Source organism: Falco naumanni, chromosome 1 (genome assembly GCF_017639655.2).
Source record: "Falco naumanni isolate bFalNau1 chromosome 1, bFalNau1.pat, whole genome shotgun sequence".
Lineage (NCBI taxonomy): Eukaryota > Metazoa > Chordata > Aves > Falconiformes > Falconidae > Falco > Falco naumanni.
In genome coordinates this window covers 45,598,378-45,620,533 of record NC_054054.1, presented here as the reverse complement: position 1 = coordinate 45,620,533, position 22,156 = coordinate 45,598,378, and the positions used below count along the sequence as shown (strand labels likewise).

Sequence of the window (22,156 nt, the reverse complement as noted above, 5' to 3'; positions counted from 1 at the left end):
TGAAGTTAGCATGGACTGTGATGCAAAGAAGCATCACCCCTTTTAATTTTTATGCTCTCCGCTTGGAGGTTAGAACCTGCCCACCAGCTGTAGACAGACACAGGCCATCTTGCTGTTGGCTGGTGCTGCTGCTGCACATGCCTGACACTACTACTCCCATGTCACATACTCTAACAAAAGCGATGAACATGCCACATTCACCTTGTCATCTAACTTCCCTTCCCTAAGTCAACAAGGCTTTAAAGAACATGGCTAAAAAATAAATAAATTTAAAGGACTAATCTGTGCATTGGGAAAGGGTCTCAAAATTAGCAGAAGGACCAGCAACAAGGGAAAAGGCATGTATTGATAGGACAAGGAAAGCATATGTAGCGATAGGACAAGGGTAACGACTTAAACTGAAAGGGTAGATTTACATTAGGTTAACAGGAAGAAATTTTTCACTGTGAGGGTGATGAGACACTGCCACAGGCTGCCTGGAGAAGCTTTGGATGCCCCATCCCTGGCAGTGTTCAAGGCCAGGCTGGATGGGGCTTTGAGCAACCTGGTCTAGTGGAAGGTGTCCCTGCCCATGGCAGGGTGTTGGAGCTAGAAGATCTTTAAGGTCCCTTCCAACCCAAACCATTCTATGAGATGACAATTAAGAATAATAGATGGAACTAAGCAGATAAATTCTTTCACTATTTAGCCTAGGTATTTATCTCATGACACTTATAAGGCTGTGGACTTGCCATTCAAGAGGGATAATAGTGCCTCCACAAAAATGTTTTTTTAACAGCACTTCAATAAAACATTGAGGGAGCAATCTTGAATTTATATATCTAGAAAGGGGGCAGGATAGGACTTAATCTCAGCTCCTGTCACAGGCTAGAAAGGGAAAAAGCTCTTCTCAGGCGCTTTGTATCAAAGTGAAACAGAATTAACCCAAAAGATTGTTATAACCACACCTTAGAATTACCAAGTTCTGGAAAAGTAAATTTCCTTCTATGACAGAAACAGTTATAAACAGGCTATTTGGCATGAACAATGTCAGCTGACAAAAATATGTGATAGACTGTATCTGTAATGAGGAATTGCCTAGATGTATTTAGCATGTTAAATTGCTTTTTTTTTTTTTTTAAAGACAAGAATACCTTTCTGAAAAGCATTGTTTAAAGCAATGGTTTTGAGAGCACTTGTATGGGTACTATTTATAAATTGTCTCAAAGTCAGAAGATAGCAGGAATGTGCTACCTTTTTTCCTCTTCAGAGAGATATGTCCATATGTATTAAAAGTTCTCAGAGAATCCTAGGGTTTTTTTTTCTAATTTTTTCCTATTTTGTTTACGGAAAGCATGATTGCTCATTCACTACACTGATTTGGGGGTGGGGGGGTTAAGGGCAGGGGGAGGAGAGGAACAGCAGAGACAAGCAGTCAGCAACACACCAAAAAGGCAAGAGAGATAAATGGACAATGTGACATTTAGATAGATAAAATCACATCTAAAAGATCAATACAGGAATTCTTAAGTTACAAGAACAAAATATTTTCCCATTGATTTCTTATTTTAAACCATTAACAGAAAAATGGCTGAAAGTAAATACACTACGACATCAGTAACACCACCTCTACTGTGCACTTTTTTAAAGAATACTTGTTTATAAAATTAGTTTTTCCTAACAAGATATAGACAAGAGTCACCATGCAGACAGCCCTAGCTGAATGGTATCCAATATCAGGGTGGGTTGTGGGTTTTTTTGGGTTTTTTTTTGTTTTGTTTTGTTTTTTTTTTAAGACAGATGACATTAAGCACCATTTGAGAAGTCAAATTCCTCTTCAGAATTCTGTTCTGTGTGTCTTATTTAACACAGCTACAGTACTTGGGTTCAAATTGTTCCAATAGCAGCTTTTAGAAAGAATCATAAAAATGTTCAAATCCCCTTTTTTGTTTAAATTGACCAAATGGCACCTATTTGCCTGAAGCAATAAAGTAGACCGTGTTCACAAGATAAATCGATAGAAGGAAAGAGAGAGGCTGGGGTTTCAGCTGAAGTTAGGTTGCTGAATGCTGACATTATTGATTTTAGCTAGTTCAGCTGGCCTTGTAATTAAAATGTAAATTTGAGAAAGAGATTATGTCCTGACAGAAATGGTGGGATTAGGGGGAGATAAAAGCCCCTCAGAGAAAGAGCAAGCACAGGTTTCCTCAGCTGTGTGGATTTAGACGAAATCTAGCTACTTCAGATTCACTTAAGTTTAATAGAAAAAACAGAGATAGAATATAAACAAGTATTATGGACTTCAACTTTCCTGAAAAAATGATAATAGTTTCGGTTTCCCATTTGCTGAATCTTAGTCAAGCCAAATATATGCCATTTATATTAGTACAGACATTCTCCAAGGCAGCCATAAAAACCCAGCAGTTCAGGTACAGTATTTCCGCACTTACCCTCTACTGTGCTTGCAATGAAAAAAACCTGCATGTATTTTAACTCAGTAAGTGCAGTAAGCTTTAATGCTAAGGGAACAGCATTTTGCAAAACTTGCTTCACATAGACGTGCAGACCACGGGGTTCAAGTCAATGTGTGGGGCAATGCTTCTGAACAGCTTCAGCATTTCAGGATCAGTTTTGCTATACTCCTCCGTGCACAAATGTGTGTGTGAACAAAATTAACGTAGGTGTTCATATAAGAGAAAGATTTCATTATCTCTAAAGGTTTTGCTGCTCATAAGGAATAGCGTTTTGAATTGTATGTCATCCCTAACAGATAACTGATCTTTATGAAGACATCACAAATTAATAGTCAGTTTTGATTGTTGTGGTTTTTTTTTTTTATTAGGATCAAATTTAATCTGTCTCTACCTTGAAAAAAAAAAAGTATCTTTTTTCTTATTAGTGTCACTTCATCTACACAGAACTCTAAAGTGAGGGAAAAAATTAATAAAAAAATATCTGTTATGAACAAAACCTTGGAAGCATTCATACAGGGACAATACTGACTAAAAGTCTTACCTTTTATTGTGGTAGAAAACTTCCTCTTTAATTTTAGATAGACACAGTGTCTTATCTCACCCTTGAACGCCACCACACAAATTGCTGTCTGCAGCTGCTGGGGGAGGATGCTGAAATGCCAGAGGTGGCTTTAGCAAATATACTCACAGCACACAAGCTGTGTGTGCATTCAAAGCAACTTATCACATGGACAACTGCACATATTAATACTTCTGTGTAAATGACACTCCTTTAAGAGTTGTCAAAGGGTATTTTATAATCAAGTATTTTAAACAATCAAAATAAGAAGTCCCCAGAGCCTTTGAATGCAGCTATGCTCATTAATGTTGATCTAAAATTTTAGAGTTCTACTTTGGAAATTCAAATTAAAGAAAAAAGATAACTATGTTAGTTAACTAGAAGAGTTCATTAACATTACATAAAAACTTTGTTTGGCTTACTGGAATTACAGAATATGTTAATTTGTTATTATGTTAACTCTCATTAATTAACAATATTTATTGTTGTTCTACTATCATAGTTAAGAATCAGAATAAATTAAAGCAGCAGAGTTTGGGTTAAAACCTTTCTACACCTTACTGCCTGATCTTTTAAACTTCTTGCTTATTTAGCAGTCCCTGGCCATTGCATAGCTCCTATGAGGTATACTACTGCTGCAAACTGCTCTGAAGTGTATCGACATCCTGTGCAATGGCTATTAATTTCTAAGAAAGAATTTTAGTAGTAATCCAATATATATCCCACATCCTGTCAGATTTTCTGGGTTCCTTACTTACATAGAAGGATCCTGCCTGAAAGTAAGGAGAGTTTGCACGATCAACTGATTAGGATGCATCAGAAGAAATATCTACAGTCAATACTTCCACGCGGATGCAGCAGTATTTTATTGGAAGTGTTAATCATGTTTTTTTTGTAAGTGTGCAAAGTTATCTTCATTCCAAATACTGCATTATAATAAGTTTTACTAAATTATTGTCCTAAGTGTAGCTATATAGAACAACTGTGAACATGTTGATAAAGCACACAAAGGAGAAGCAGGTTCACAAATCCACGATTAATAGAAGCTTGGTAGGGTTTTAGTGTTGCCAAGCAATATTCTCCTTTCTGCACTCTCATGCTGCTAAGTGAAGAGGTATCATTATTTCTGACTCACAAAAATTCAGTGGCTTGCCAAGACAGCAGGGAAAAGTCTTAGGAGGTGGGATGAGGATCTAATGCTTGTTTGGGTAAAGTTCTCCCAACAGACGTGTACATGTAGTATACATGCTCAGAGACATGGTTTAGTGGTGGACTTGGCAGTGCTGGGTTAACAGCTAGACTCAATGTTAAAGGTCTTTTCCAACCTAAACAATTCTATGATTCTATGTGTTTGTCCATATACAGATATATTCAACGCATGCCAATGTAATGAGGCAATATCACTTGTAAACCCATAATTAAATACTTTACTTGTATATGCTAAGAAAGTACTAGCTATTTGTTTAATGATGGTGATGCACATGCTTATGGCCTATAGCTGATGAAAACAATTGGCCAAACTGTTCTTCAGACAATCTTGCCCCAAATAAACCCACCTTACATTATGTACGAAATACAGCTACCCATTAGCAACAGAAGCTGCTGTATCAATCACACAATTCTGCTCTCTTATTTGTATTGAGTCATCCTTGAGTCAAGTCTACTTCATGGTCATTGCCGTAATAATCTCCCTCTCTCCTGCAGAAGCCTAGACTTGATCAACACCCTACCATTTCAAAAGCTATTACAAAATTACTTTTAGTAAGTTTTTCAAAGTATGCCTCACACCAGGGAACCCTAATCAATCCTACCAACAGAAAACTAAAAGTATTTTCCTAAAAGAGTAATAAGCACTGAAAACAAAAACTTTCACCGAGCATTTCACAGGTGTTTAGATTCTATAGTTCAGGATGTGAAGTCAACACCAAAGATCTCTGCTTTTCCCCCATTACTTCCAGAAGATTTTAATGCGTAATATTAAAAAAACTCCCACAGAATAGAGGAAAACCTAACTGTAAAATCAACAGCTAATCATTCTGTATTAACTAGATCTGTTAGTCTTCTATGGAGGAAAAAAGACCAGTATGAAAGCCATCATTTTGCCACAGGTCAAAACAAGTGGTTTCTACTTCACCTTGTTAACACCTGCATACATGCCCTATGCATTGCCACGTTTAGCTTTAAATCTGTTGTATAAAACAGCAAAACATTCTTTATGGGAGAAACTTCATTTAGATGGAGGATAAAAGAGCACATTAGTGTCGTACATAGTAACTGAAAACACTGGTTTTCTACTTCCTGCATCAAAAATGAAGTAGATAGAGCTAAGAAAGAGTTGGCATAGTGAAGCTACACATCAACACATGTCGTTAGATAACATGCAAGGCTTCAAATTTAGGGTAATTGTTCTCAGTGTGGCACAGATGAAACATTAATACTTGACTACACAAATGAAAATGTTTTAAAAGTATTTAGAAAATCTTATCTGTAGCAAATAAAGGAATCCAATTCCAATAAACTAGTGATTATTTTTCCTATTTTTTAATCTGCAAAGATGATTTTATTGTATTCCACATTTCTGAGGCATCTTTGCTTGTAATTGTTGTGTCCTCTGCATGTCTTGATGGACACCAGTCGAGAGAACAAAACTTTCAAAAACAATATACAGAGAAGTCTGCTGCTTAGGTGCAGAGTAGCATGTACCTAGTCAATACAAACAAGTGCAATTGTCTGAATAAATGCCCCCAAATGCATGATTTTTATTGCTTCAAATCTGAAGACGGCATCATGCATTAGTCTATGCAGTATTTTATTGTTATTTCTAACACAGGCTTCAAAGAAGATGCAAAAGCTATAAAACCCCCACACCTTTAACGGTCGCAAAAACAATCTTATTCTTGTTTCTAAAATGCTCAGTAATAGCTGCACTAGAATAGCTTGTGTAGTCTGAAGCACTCCCAAATCTTCGTAAAAAAACAGGTGGCAACTTCTCTCCTATGGAAACAGTCTTACTTTTACACCTTATTTGTTCAACCAGGGTATAAGCCTTCTTTCCCATGTTGCTATGACATTTCATATTAAAAAAAAAAGCAGCTACTTACACATAGAAAAGACATGGCCCAGATACCATCAGATTCGAAAAAGCAGTGTGGGGACATCTAAGCCACAAAGGCACATCACTCTGACGGGAAGAGGGAAGAATTTCTGAAATGGGCAGAACTAGCCCTTGGGATTTCAGAAATGCAGCTTTGATCCCAATACGAAAGAAATCCCAGGCAGGATTTAAGATGCAATGTGAATGGCTGAAGTAGCTGTCAGGGACCTAAACACATTTTGGCCTAAGGCTCAAATACAAGACAAATAATCTGATTAACCAGATTTGAAATAATGGTTTGTGCTCTTGATTGTACAGTAACTTTTTATATAATTTTGGATAAGGCTGAAACCTGATAACCAGTAGACTGCTTCCATGCTAATATTCTCAAGTCAGATGGCTTCCTCATGTCATGACTTGTAAAACGGCAATAGATCTTCCCTGTACCTCAATGTAGTATCGTATAAGTATGTTCATGAATGCATGCATTGAGACACAGACAAAAATTATGCATTAATAAAACCCGTTAGTAGACAAGAGTTGCTGGAGGTGGCTGCTTTGAACTAGATCCTAGAATTGTTCTGGTTTTATGTGGAAAAGCATATCTCAAAACTGATCACTTCCTATGCAGTTCAGAGCTCAGCTACAAGCTATGTCAAGACCACCCAAAGGGCAGGAAGGAATCTCATCCTGGCACCAGCACCAAATTCTGTCCATAGCACAAGAACAACGTCAGAAACTGCACAGTTTCAGCCCTTACCTTATCCATCTTAAGGCTTTAAGCCAATGCAACCGACAGCTGACCAGTGAAGTCTGCAATATGCGAAATCTCAAGTGCAAACAGTATTTTATCTCCCCATAAAGCTTTCTTTTAAATGAATAATGCCTCAGTTTTTAGGAGGTTAGCAATACTAGCCATACAAGGGCATGTTCCTCTTCAATGTCTATAAGCAACATAGGTGAAGAGCGCTGAGAACCAGAGTAATCCTATGCAAGTTATTTTTACAGTGTTGTTTCTTTTTCAGCCCAGTATTTCTCTTTAGCCACACAATGTATTTTAAATGGCCCTGTGGTACCACAGGATGGCCAGTCTCTTGTCTGCTGCAGACACCAGGTGCAAGTGTAAATAAGGATTATACAAATGGGAAGTCGTTAAAAGTCTGGTAATGCTAATTTGGCATGACACCCCTAATGGGTTATATCTTCACACTTCAGTTATCTAATCACCTAAATTCTTTTAACAAATTTACATTTCATCTTCTACATGGAGATTTAAATTGACTTGTTCAATTCTCCCTCCACCCAAACTGTACCTATGCTCAGTTAATTTATATATTAAATATCATCATCAATTTTGATATCATCAACTACATATATACAAATACAACTGCACATGTCTATACTTATGCATACAAGACTTCCTGTCTAATTTTTTTTTTCCCCAAACTTTTCAGATCTCAGGAGAACCAAATAAATGTATGCATCATCAGAAATAGCATCTCAGCTTGAAATTTACTTTGTTGTTGGATACTTCCATTTTCCTAAGAGAAGTGAAAGGGAATAAAGTGACTTTTAAAACAATAATTTAAAAGTGACTTTTAAAACAATAATTTAAAAGTCACATTTCAATTCATTTCCATAGTCATGTTTTACAACTTTGTTTCTCCCGTTTGTTATAAAATGTTAATCTGAGGAGCTGTTCACTTTTCCTAGTTTGTTCAGGAAAAGTAACAACACAGGGAAAAAGTTTTAAACTGTTCATGCCTTCCACATAACAGATTTTATTTTACATGGAAGGCTTAATGTTCCAGTTAGAACATTTCACGTTCACAGAGGTTTATTTTCTTAGCTTGGAGTCCTCATGGACTAAAGAAATGTAGCAAAATCCTACCTGAATGATATTAAGATAAAGCTTAAGTCACTGCTATGATACCTGCATTTGCACATGGAACAAAGTACCATATTTAATTAGACATGTGGCTGTCTAAACACAGCCAGCTCTCGATGATAATGTGCTACTATGAGGTCAATATATTCTTGTGTATTTTAATATGATAATTCACTTTTCTAAACAAAATGTGCCAAAGGGATGCTTATTTTGTTTTGTGTATTAAAAACACATGCAGAACAGAATCCAGTAGAGCAAATAGAGTTCTCCATTTTCCTCATGCAGACGTGAAGTACTTACACATAAACAGCTGGCTTATGCAATAGTTACATATCAGCTTCTGAGATAGATTTTGAACTAGTAACCAACCAGTTGGTCCAGAAACACATCTAAGTACAGAGAAGACAAGAAAGCACATGCTAAAAAGACCGGGGGTTGCAACTAGATGATCTTAAAGGTCCCTTCCAACCCAAACCATTCTATGACTCCAAGACTGCCTGAATTCTTTTCAGCAATTCTGAACTGTTTTCAGATTGTCCTGAACTGGGAGCTTAAATAGTAATTCTAAATGGCTGCAAGAACAGCTGAATGACTTCAGAAACATTAAGAATGGTTCACTTCTTTCAAAATGCTATTTTAAACAAACACATCAGATAAAGAACAGCCAAGCATGACCATTATCTCCCACATAACTAGATGTATACAAAATAAGAGGTTTTGTTTTCTGATTGATTGGCTTCTTCACTATAATGTATTTTCCTATCAGCAATAGTTTAAATACTAATTAGAAATTTCTTAATCCGTTTTATACAGATTTTTTTCTTAAAGTATCCTTGAGTAGATAGTAGGCTTCTTCTTTTGTCCTTTTCCATGAAAAGGAATTCAAATGGGAGCAAAGTACTGTGTTAATGTAGTACAAAGGGTGGTAAGGTGCTTTATTTTAAAAAATATGTGTGTCCACGAGGAAGACAGGGAAGGAAAGTGAAGATACGCATACGTTTCACTTCCAGTGGAAGTTAGCAAGTACAAACAGAACTTTTGCATGTTAGGATTCATCAGGCTGCTGTTAGAGATAAGGAAAACAAGTTCCAACACCTGGAAGTATTAAGAAAATACCAGCTTTGGTACAACAAATACCAAAAAAGCAAGGAAAAAAATATCCAAAGAACAACCATAGCTATGTTAATAACTAACCTCATTTGCTCATTCCTTTACTACACTACCAATGTTTTTGGACTCCATTAGCCACATAAGCATGAGAAGCTTTTCTCAACTGTCTGGGGTGACTGCCACCCCTCTCACTGTATTCCGAAAGTCCCACTGTTAGTCTTGCAATAAATACTGAATAAATTCTAATTGTTGCTGAGGTAGTCGGGATAGCCAACATATACTGGTATAGTTTTATCACAATACATTTTTTACCACAAACAAGAAAAAATAAAAAGCTGTCCCGTTTCTGCATTTGTGTCCTACAGCCCTTCATCACTGTTCTGTGTTCTTGTTTAACACACACTTCCACTTCCCATTTCCCTATCTCAACACTGCCCGTTCCACTTCACCTTCCCCAACTCTTGGCTGGACAAAGTAAGTGCCTACAGACTGTTCCAAGCAACACATATGCTCAGAGTCATGCCAAACCACATTGCAGCTACCTGCTCACTAGGGCACTAATCTAGTATCAGTCCTCTACAGAGTCACTAATTTCCACTGACTTTAAAGGCATGGAGGAATGAAGACATATAGCTCCTTCAAACAAACTGGAACTAGCCACTTGGACTTGCTGCCAAGTCATTAGGTAAGGAACACAGATAACCAATGCAGGCCTTACTTCCCAGGTTGTCCTGGTAGGTTAAGTTTAGGTGGGATAGACAGAGGCACTAGCAGGACTTCACACCTGGACAAATCCTTGAGCTGACCCCAGCCACTACAGGTTATCACTACTGATCACCTTTCACTGTCTGTAGCCAAATTTGTTGGCAGAAGACAGTAAATAGTAATTGAGCTACATCATCTTGGGTTTACACAGGCACACACCTCTTCAGCAAAAAGAAACATTTGGCTTACACAGGTAATAGCTGCAGCCTGACTTTTACGATGGAAACCACAGATAAGTTAAAAATAAGCATGAACAGGATTGAAAAAGGCATAACACAGCTCCAGTCTTACACAAATACTCATGGAGAAATGTAGGAGCAAGAAACTTATTACAGTGTCCAAGATTAACTTCCATGCGATGGCAGCTACCCTCTCCTCTAAAATGTACTGAGATCTTTTGAATCTTACAATACAAAGTGCTACACAGAGGCAAAGCCACAGACACTTAATAAGCTAGATGTGCAAAGGGCAAGGAATAGTGCACTGAAATTTAATTACTTAAGTTGAACTTTTCTCAGCAACTCCCCTCTCAATTTCACAAAAACATAAGTATATCTTTATTTTAAAAAAAAATCTTTAGAATGCATTAAAAGAAGGCAAGATCGTATTTTGTCATCTGGTATGTGTTCAGTGGCTGTAATTCTGCACTTGAAGTCTGAGCTTCATTTAATATCTTGTGATAGCAATACCCAAACACAAAAAAGCCTTCTTTCTGAGCTGCGAGTTGGCCACCCTATGGGAGGAAGTCGCTGTGCATCTCCAACGGCTATTAATGCAGGTGATAGAAAACCTTATCCCATCTCACCAGACTGTTACCAGTATTTCTAATATTCAGGCTCATTTACAGCTTTACTTTGCAATCCCTTGGCTCGCAGTATGCATTTAGCACACTTATAAACACACACAGGGTTGTTTTGAGCTCTAAAGTACAGTGGAACATGATGGAATGAAATAAGCTTCTCATCTCAGTTGCTTTTGCTCCTAGAAAGTATTTGTTTATCTAGAGCCAATCGCTGTTCCCATATCTATGTAATGACTTCCTCATAGCAGTCAGAGATTACCCACACCGCTGATCACTTTATTACTTCAGAATGGCTGTTTATTTACTTTAGTGCAGCAGTAACATGCAGGGATAAAGCTTGTCACAGCTGGGCAAACTCACCATATTCCTTACGCAGGTGGTCTGGAATGTGAGGCTCATAACCTTCCTTCTCAGGGACCTCCACAAATTCATCGTCGTCCTCACTGTCATCATCATGATCATCATCCAAGGCTTTCATCTACAGAGATATTTCAGTTGTTTTTATTTTAAATATGAAGACTGCTTTTCATTTCCCATTTCCCTTCACATTGAAAGTATTTCACAGATATCTTGATAGCCCTACCAACACCGCTCTATGTCAAGAGTATTTTCCTAATTACATATTTAATCTTTATTTAAGATTAGGCCTTTGCTTAACATTTTATCTCTAAAGCCACACTGTATCCTAAGGGCTTGTTCAAAGCCCTTTTATCCATTAGAACACATGCAGCTGGTGAAGTCTGAGAAAGTGTGAAGCTACACAATAAGGCCAAAACAAATATCTCTAAAATAACATTAAGATTTTGACTTTGAGCAAATTATAGCCTTATCTCTTCTCTTTTAGTTGACTTCACTCATTTAGCTGCACCCAAATAGTCTGTGACATTTTAAATAGCATCACAAATTGTTTAAAAGCTCAAAACCAGAGCAGGCAAACAGGAGGAGAAGGTGATGGATCTGGCAAGCCACAGTAAGAGTATTCAGATCCGTGTACTACAGTGTTTACTGTTTCTTCACAACAGCACTGAAAATAATTTGTTACATTAATTTAACTAATTCAGTACACCTTAACCTTTCATACCATTAGATTGTACACATTACAATGCTCAAGACCAACAAAATGCTTTCTTTTATAAAGTGTGCACTTGGTCTATATTGCAGTCTGAAACTGAGTACTTATGACTAGCTAAAAAATAAAAATGGAGTTCCTACCAACTAACCTGTGTAATTCATCCACATATGTGGCTTCCTATATATCATTTCAGCTAGCTACTACTGTATATGTGCCAGCCAGTCTCTACATTTTTTTCTAAGCTTGTTCCATAATGAAAATTAATTTTTCTTCTATGCATAAGCCAGAAGAATCTGTGCCACGTTAGACATGGCCTGTACTATCAGAACTTTAAAATAACAAATGCCAACTACTCTAAAAAGGCAGCAATGACGGAGGTTCTATACTTTATTTCCTTTGCCCATCTTGAGAGCTACCCAGTCTTAACAACAATATAATTAGCACGTTACTGTATGTTTGCCATGCACTTTACAAGTCTAGGAAATAAGGAATATCCACTATGACCAACCTTACCACAGGCTATCACTTTTTTCAACTTTACTGCAGCAAGCCAAAGCAATAGATAAGGAATGGCATAATTTTTACTATTTTCAGCCATGTTCTTGTTCTTTACTTCTCTTACTACAACTGACTTACGTTGATATTTATATCAACTACTCATTGTTACAAGCACCAGAGGATACTGCAGGTTTTGCCTGCAGCAGAATTTTGCCAATTTAATTCACTACTCTAATCTCATGTCACAGCTGAGTTCCTTTAAATCATACATATACTCTGAAGCCAAAAAAACTAGAAACCTATCTTGGTTTATTGAACCTAGTTAAAAATTTTAAATTAATAATAAATTTTAAAAATATCAGCATTTATTTTTTGTCAAGTGTTACTTGCAAGTTGGATGGAACTAATTTCTAATAAAGAACATTAATTAATATTAATACACATATCAATATACTTTAACATATAATGAGTGGATCGTGCAAGTTAGAAGTACTATTTCCCCTTTGTTTAAAAGTGACTTTGATTTAAGAAAGCTGCAGTTATAGTGAGAAAGAGGAAGAGAAAAACCCATACAGTCCTGAGAAAGAGAGAATCACTACTGCATTCTTACCAGAAAACACTGATTTAGTCTTCATTTTAAAATAAAGTCTCAGCACAACCATGCTTATAAGTACACTGCTGCCAAAGACAGGTAACAACGACAATGTAGACTCTTCAGCCCAGTTATCACTATCTCACAAGCCGCCAGCCTTCAGGCTATGCTGAAGTATCCTACACCCTAGTTCACTTTTTGTTTCCCCACTGCAATAATTTTTCCTCATCCAAAAGAAAGAAGCAATTCAGGCCCTACCTGGTATGGCCAGGACAGATGCATGCTGAATCTGACCTCCACAGCAGAAACCAGAGTTCCAATGCAAAGAATCTGCTACTATCACTAATCACAAACTCACCATGGCACTAGACGTGAAATAAGAACATCTGTGTTAAACGGCAACTTTTGAAAGACCTTCCCAATGGCCTTTAGAAAGAAAAACATCATCAGATTTTATACTCTGCACAACAGAAGGCGGCCAGAGACTGAAGAGAAGTTTGTTTGTATTTTGGTTTCAAAATCCTGCTGGTGTTGCCATCCCCTTTTTATTTATTAGGGGCAGCTTACATTCAGAAAAAAAAATCCACTCTTATTTCTCCAGCTAGAAGCAGGGCAACATCGTATTTTCCATACTACAGTTTCATTTCTCATTTAGCTATTAAAAAAAGATTTCACCAAGCTAAAACTTGTCATGGATGATCTTAGTCTCCAACTTTGTGCCATAATGTAGAAGCTAACTTTGTAATTATTTTCCCTGTTCTATAACGTGAGTGTATTTCTGAGTTTTCACTCAAAATAAGTCTGCAAACAAATATACAGCAACAGGTTTAAGGAATCGAGAAATAACATCAAACTAGTAAGAGAAAGAAAACTCAGTTAAGACTGATCATTTAACTTAAACTGCCAGATTATACCTGAAATATCAGCGCGTATAATACAAGTACTTATGTGCAAGGCACATCTCAGAGGATTAAAAAGAAAGCAAAAGAAAACTATCTTTAATTGAAATTTCTCCTAATTTGCTCACAGGTCGCTGGAGACATGTAGCTCTCTGTACATTAACATACTAAAATTCAGTGGGCTACACTAACCCTCAGCTTCAAAACTGCATTAGAAGCAACTCTGCTGTGTTACCTGCATCGTCTAAAACTTCAAAGCATGTGAAAAGCCTGATGGAGAAAAGGCATAATCAGATGCAAATTCACTTTGTTTAGGGACAATCCATGAACTGTGCATTCAAGTACTATAGAAAACATTAATCATAGGAAACTGTAATTTTTGTTATCAGTCTAACACTAATCAAAAGGGAAACCTGTCACTACCGCTGACCTGTGAAACGTCCCAATTATACTCTTCGGAAATGACAGGAGCACTTAACTTCCTCACTGAGTAAATGATGACAATCAATCAAGTTTGAATAACAATGAGCCACGGAGCTGAAAATTATTTTTTGTATAGAATCTACCCAGGAATTTATGAAAGGTGAAAAGCAACCCAAGGTTTTAGGGGCATTATGGCTTTCAGCTAGTGCAGCACATATCAAACACTAAACAGAATTTATGTGTTTTAATTTTCTAAAAGGTAGATGTGGACTTGGTGCTACAATGCATAACATATAATGCCAGATTTTAAATATGGGGGTCATTTTCATAAAATATTATGCTTATTGTTCACACCCTTGAATTTCCCTGGGGTATTCTATTAAATTTAGATTTCCTGTAAAAAAAATTAACTGCTTAGCTAACTATCAGGAATTAAGTCCCCTTTTCCCTTCAAATAGACATAAAGTCTTTATTTTGATATAATCTTTAACAAGATAAATAAGTTATCTTTTTACTTTAAAATGTTAAAGTCATTTACTGGTGGAAATTCAAGAAGTTGCACAGTAGTAGTGGGTAGTTACATCTCAGTTTACTTCGTTCCAGTGGTACTTCTTCAGAACCATCCCATTTGTGCTGGTTTGTTTCATTCCCTTTCTATAGAAAGGAGGAGAGTTCATGGGCAATGTTATTAGCCAGAAAAGTTTTTTTTTTTTTTGACTCCGCTTTTCCAACATGAAAAGACCTCCAAAGCAAGCTCTACAGAGACAGTACAAAAGCTCAGCTACTTATTATCTATGTTTCCATCACAGGCAAACTTTTCCCATCAATTAAAAAAATAAAAATCAAACCAAAATTAAATCAGGAGAAATTAACATTTAAGGCAACATTTTGAGTGGCAGAATTGGTAAATTATAATCTTTTAGGAATTAAGTGGTTAGGTACTTCCAAACAAGAAAAATGAGACCAAGATAGAACAAGCAATATGCCATCTCTAGTGTGCCATATCTGTAGGGAAGTGCAAGCTCAAGTGATAAATACCACAACGTAAGGCTTTTCTTGTAACGTACAGAATTAAATATGTCTAAGATAAGTAGTCACGCAACTGCTTGTTTCTCAATAACCTGTCAACATGGAAAAAAAGTCCTGTTCTCAAATCCATTCTAATTATCAGGTGATATAAGGAAAGTCACTAACACAGTTTGGCAGGCTTATCAGAGACAAGGTGAACTACCGTCCCTCTGTCACTAGCGGATGGTCCAACTGAAGTGAGGCCAGATTCCCAGACATCACAGGCTACTTACACCATCACTGCTCCTCAAGTTGTATGGAGAAGGGAAGCTTTTCCGCTCAGCATCAACCTGTTCTATAATCCTGATATTTATTTATTCATTTATCTAAATTAATCATGCATTTCCTAAACTACCTGTTTGTTTGGGTTTTTGTTTCTATGTTTGTTTGTGTTTGGGTTGTTTGGTTTTTTTTTTTTTTTAACATTACCATATTCCTGACTATATCTCTCTCTGTGAGAGGAAATGGGATTTAGCTAGACAGTTTCCAGGTTCTTGCGCCTAATATATTTCCATATGTGAATACAGTTTAAAAAAAAAGAGACTGGCACAATTTTTTCATAGTAATCAGAATGTCTCCTCAATTCTCCTGATTTTCATTTAAAAACTTAAAATAGTGCCAACTCTTTCAGCTAAACAAGTGCTACCAAATCATTCTCTAACTCATTAAACTTGGAAAGTAATATGGAAACATCTGGGTTTTTTCATCTTATTATAAATACTGAAAACAAACATTGGATGCCCATAGAAAGGCAATCTTATCTTCTACTTTGGAGTCACTGCTACAAGAGCCTCCAGCTGTTAGTGTAGCTCAGTGCAACCACAGCTCCAGTTAAATGCCTTGCTTACCCATCCCAACCAGAAACAAACGCAAAAAACCCCTCCACCCACCACACCACACTTAGAAAGATGTAAAGAAAAGCCTTTGGTTCTTTTCCCAGTTTTATACAAATTGATTGCTACATTCTGTTAAGAGGATTTAAAAACCTGAGCCTCTGCAATCATAATTAAAGTTATAAAATGACTGAAATATACAGTGCAATCAGTTTATAGGACTAGATGCACAGCATTTACTAATTATTTTAGAAAAAGGAAGAGAAAAGATAGCACATGAAGAAGTCATATCCACTTACTAAAACACCACTCGCAAACTACAGCTGGGACCATTAAATAAATTTTGCATGGTCTAATTAACTTGGTTTGCAATCTCAATTACTTTTCACCCAAGAAATCACTTTTATTCAGTTTTATGTGTGTCTGTTTCCCTTTTTTTTAAAAAAAAAAATGATGTAAGGCATCCTCAGACAAGTGAACTCTAAACTTCATTTGTCTTTCAGCAGGCTTGATGGCTATGCATTTAAAAATCCATTCTATCTTATAAACTAAAAATTAAATGTACTCAGCTGTGATGGTCGTCATTGCATCTGCTATTTATATGCTAATACCCTCACTGGAAGATCTTGCAAATTATTCCACCATGCCAATATCTCATGTGCATCTACTCAAAGCCAACTAAATATTTTTCTAGAGGCAGAAGACTTTGGTTAGGGAACAAGAATATTTATCACCATAGAACGTAGTTAAAGGGGCAACCTTAAGCAAATACAGTTTTTATTCAACCTCAGCACAAAACATACTTCAGCCATCTTGAAATTTGGGGATATTCTGTGTAACAGTGACAGGATAAAAATAATTTCTTTGGCACCAGTAATAGAAACTGAATAGTCAAACAGCATATCTTACATGTAAGGACTTGCATGAGTTTCTCCTTTTCCATCCGTTTATATTATCCAGCACAGGGTGATGTGGAAATAAATGCTGGCATTTTGACAGGTTTCAGAACCATGCCTGAGTTTTGCTGTGTGCCACACAAGGAAAACATAAACTACTAAGAGAGTTATATTTATAGGGACCTCCCACATACACTCCTTCCCCTTTGCTCTGTGATTTGAGCATAAATTCAGACCTAGATGACTGCAAATTAGATATGTGGTCCAGCGAAACCACATTTTATGTTAACCAGTAAAAGTATCACCATTCATTCTATCTGTAGTTGCTCAAGAGCACATACGCTATTTGGCCAGGCTGACTTTTATTTAGGAATGTACTTTTCACGCTATTTCATAATTTTCAAAAGTTAGCCAAAATGCTTAAAGGATTCCAGCCCAACAGTTAGCCTAAGTACAATGCTGGAGAACCAGCATACCTTGCTCCAAATTGCTTTGCAAATAAATATAAACTACCCAATGAACCAGTTTTTCTTTAAAGCAACGTACACTATTCAGGGTCTGTGAGTATTGTCATAGTCCTGGAGATGCAAGCTTGAGGCTTCCTCAAGACTCATGCCAAACCCCTCTCCATCCCACCCAGACACTTGGATATGTACATTGGGAGGTCAACAGTGGTGGGGCACGTTACGCAAAACCTGCATCATTCTGTTACTAGCTATTGCACCTATGGACCCTAGCAGGCTTAAGGTCCCAGGTAAGTTTAGGAAGGCTTTTAATAAAAAGGAGCAAAAATTTACTCAAAAAAACTAGCAGGTCTTAAGGTGCAAGACAGTTCAAAAGCCCTTGGATCTTGACAAATCATTGTTCAGAAGATATTAGTACATCCAGTATGTCCAATGGACTAGCATATGCCTTTACAGTTTCATAGAGGACAGCAAATAAAGGTAATCTGGAAAACTGGTGCATTTAACAAAAAATTACCTCAGGAAGGTAATAGTTTGCAAGACAAGTTTGGTACTTCTTTAGCAGTAACCATTCAAGGTGTATCCTCTGATGTATTTTCATACTTCGCTACCTGGACTCCTATCATCCACCAAAATCAACAGTACTTGGTTGCATAAATATTCTTAAACCTTAAGAAAGTGGATTAAGAAGGCAAAGCTCTCTTGCATTATTCTAATTTTTCATAAAATAACCACCACATTAAGGGGAGGTGTAACAGCTATTTAAACTACCAAAGATCTAAGTCTAACAATGCTTTTCCCTTCCATACATCCCAGAGAGCTAAAACACAAGTCTGCTACCCTTCATTATTAAAGCTAATAAAGTTCCCCAGCATAAAAAAAAATACTCTTACATAATTTATGCTGATCCCTACATTTGATATGTATATTTAATTTGATTTATCAAGAGTTACTGCAGCATTAGTCCTCTGATGTCTTTGTGTAATATTTATACAAAACCAAAGGTTACATCTTACTGTTAGAAGTACAGGAATGTACTTCTCCCATGCAGTTACTGTACATACTTCAGGCACACCTTATTACACAGCAAAAAGGAATGTATTTTAACAGTACGATCTGGTATGGCTTTTTCATCCCGTTTTTCGTTTACACTGGGAGATGAGTGATTCATATCACTCCATCAGTTTGGATCCTCTAAGTAAAGGTTGACCTTCATAAGTGGATCTGCATTACCCAGGTTTATCCAGTTACTGAAAGGGACAGTCTCACTATCTGAGCTTAATGCTGCTGCAGAAATCTCTGGATTCGGTTCCAGTCAGTTCAGGTCCCTGCTGCAACAGGAGTGGGTACAAGGCAAGCACTGGGAATCATCAGGGGAGGAAACAGAGAGAGGACTACCCCTCTTGATTGTAGCTTGTGTTTAGATCACCTTTAAGCCAACCATAAAATCACTACTGAAATATATAAGCTGCTTCCCTGTTCTGCTCCCACAAGTAGTACATCAGTAACTTGTACAAATCCCCCGTCTGCTAAGAAGTAAATTTAGTAACTACATCACACAGTAAGAAATACCTGGTAGAATTAAATTATTTCAGGAATTGTAGAATGGAGGAAATTTTAACCAAAAAGGCAAGCATAAAATAGCGTTGCACACATTACCTGTGCCTTGAAAACCACACCTGGTTTCTTCTTAACTCATGGATAACTATGAGTAAGGAAACTCTGTAAAGTGTCTAGTCAGTTCTTCATTTATCTTAACGTAAAAGGAAAGGTTTGCAGTTCAAAGACTGATGTGTGATGAAGCCAGCAAAGCTACAAGCCAAGTGACAGGAACTCATGGTTAGAGTCCATGCTCAGATAGGAGTGTACCCAGAGCAGAGATGTTTTCCATTCCTAAAAGCAGTAGAAAAATCCTCTTTTTTTTTATTGAAGAAAAAAGCAGATGTTGTACAGTCACTGTCAAGGTTACAAGTATTACCCTGAACAGCCATTCTACCTGAACTACCCCTCCCTTCTTTCCAGACTGTTTTTCTCTACAGTGTTCTCTGCACTCTGGTCCAGACGAAATTGTTTAAAGCCATTGTTTGAGGCTGTAGAGAGGTCCAGGACAGGCTATATTCCTTTCAGGACCAGAAAGTTTTTTTATGGCCTTATAACTCAAATGTCCATCACTGATACCTCTTTTTTTCCTCTCACCCTCCAAGTCGTCTTTAGGTTTTCCAGTACTTTTCAGCTAGTCCAAGTCATCCAGGAGATTATGAACAGCATTCCTATGACACCTTGAAATATTTTAGGCAACATTTTGACTGATTTAATTTTGTTGTGATTGAGGGGCCTATATACGTTAAAAGCTAAATTTTACAGCTGAGGGGGGAAATTCTTATTACTAGTAATTTTCTTTATGAAATTTTAGGAAATTGGATTTTTACCTAAACCATGATACAACAAGATGTCCTTTAGCACTCATTCATGCAAAAAAGTCCTACTGCATTAGATGAGTTACCACCTAATGCTCAGAGCAGATCAAACTAATGCTATTAAAACTTTGTGTTTACCACCAATGTGTGTATGCTCCTGTCTCATGATATAGTCTGTACACACATACACTATAAAGTCAGTAACTAAATTGCCACTTACTTCAACGATCATATTTATGAATGAATCTGAACTGCACATTTGCTAAAAATACAGCATCTGAAGTAACTTGTAACAGATCAATATGCACCTCAATTAAACAAACCTAATTTATTACAGACAAGTCAACAAAATATTCTGTGCAAGATACACATAACCCTACGTATATTCCTGACTCTGGATTTTAGGTACAAATACCTTTAGATGTGAATATATTTAACATTACTGCATCAACTAAATTTAAATGTGCTAGCATGTATTCTAGGAGTAAAAATGCTGTTCTTTTCCATTTTTATAAATACACATTTCACAATGTACATTTATGAACTTCACAAATGTATTCAATACACTGTTTCCCCTTGTAGGGTAGGATGGATAAAAAAAACAGGAAGGAAATTTGTATCTACTACCTACTGATTAAGCACTGCTAAGTATTCATAGATGAATCAAGGGAGATGACCCTTTGGCCTGAAAAACTTAAATACTTAACATAAGGGTTAACTTGATGACAGAGACATTCTACTTTATTTTACACTCTATTAGAAGAGCTCCAAATTGCATTGTGCGACCTGCGAATCAGATAGGGATCAGAGGTCGTCACAGTGACAACTTTAAGAATTCATAGCTAGATCTGCATAACAAGATATTTTTAATAACTAACAGCAGCAGGCTGCATAGGCAGTGCAAAGCATACAATATACCACAGCAACATTCACCACTAGAAAAGAGAAAAACAACAAAACCAAACAAACCCCATCCCAAAACACACTAGCTGATTAGATACTTTTAACAAGAGTACTGTTTTGAGAGTTAGTTTTACAGTGTTTTGTTTTATATCAGTCTCACGTCCTAGTAAGCCTTAAAAAAACCTGGAAAGCTCTTTTAGCTGAAAAAAGATTACAAAAGAGACATTTCACAAATAGAAATCATTATCACATGATGGTTACAATTAAAAAGGAGGGAACATAAGCACCTGTCTGACATTAAATATTTTGTGTTTACTTTTACAGTTATGGCTGACTTAGCTTTTTTCATAAATATTATCCAGACAAAAAAAAATATTAAATGCTGTCTGGGCTACTACTTTGATGATACAAATGTTATTAAAACTTATTTAATATGAACACAATACATTGAATATACAATCTGAGAAAGGACATCTTCAGGTGTAATGCTGATTTCATAATCAAATATTCCTATATTTCTCTTAAGTTTTAGAAAACATACAATCAACATCAAGTTACTATTCAAATCTCAACATTAAACGCCTCTGGTTTTCAAAGGGCAACTTTTTAAAAGTTACGGTTTTCATTTGTGTGCAAGTTAAAAGCATCACCTGAGGAAAAGATTTCTCTTACAAAGGTTTCTCTTGCTCTTTGGTCTGAGTATGTTTTGGCAGATGTGATTTCAGGCATGGTGACAGATCACCAAGGACAATTACTTACCCCCCAGAAAAAACTCCTCTAAAATGAGGAAAAGAGGGGGGGAAAATGAGGATGTGAGTACAAGAAAGCAGTCAGCTGGACTGGATTCTCCATAGCTACAGAAAGGAAAAAAAATATACAGCCTTGATATTTTTTTTTTTAATAAGAAGCCAAGTGAGACTTTTGTAAGCAGATACTAACTTAACTAAAACACAGACTTTAAAAAGAGCTGGTTATAAAGCTACAAAATGATTAGGTAGAAATAACTCATTACCAGTGATAAAATGCCAAGCTGCAGTTGAAGATACGGGGGTGGGGTGGGAGGTAGGGGGTTGGTGGAAATCAGCAGTAGTCGTGCGGCCAAGTAATTGGTAGAGCTCTTAGTTTATTACATATTAACATTTTAATATTTTTATGTATTAAAATATTTTAAGACCAAATTATGACCAGAAAATATTTAACTTGCAAATATACATTTGGAACAATTTTCTGACATTATTCTTTCAGAAAATATCAGACCTGTATTGCAGTAAAGTTTGGGGACCAGATCAGAATCTGGACAACACAAGAACAGCCTTCTCCAAATCTAATTATTAATGGCATTATTGAATTCAACCAGATGTTTCACATGGATAAAATTAAGTACACGAAGAAATCAAGATCCAAGCGCATGCTTAGATTT

General features: G+C 36.6%; 1 protein-coding gene across 2 annotated transcripts in view; it reads right to left on the bottom strand.

Moving 5' to 3' along the window:
• The window catches only part of UVSSA (UV stimulated scaffold protein A), a 58,475-nt gene that overhangs the window by 22,958 nt on the left and 13,361 nt on the right, over positions 1–22,156 (bottom strand). For both annotated transcript variants that reach the window (XM_040591959.1, XM_040591967.1), the window contains exon 7: positions 11,032–11,149. In XM_040591959.1, the coding sequence (XP_040447893.1) occupies positions 11,032–11,149 (118 nt within the window). The remainder of the gene's footprint in view (positions 1–11,031; positions 11,150–22,156) is intronic.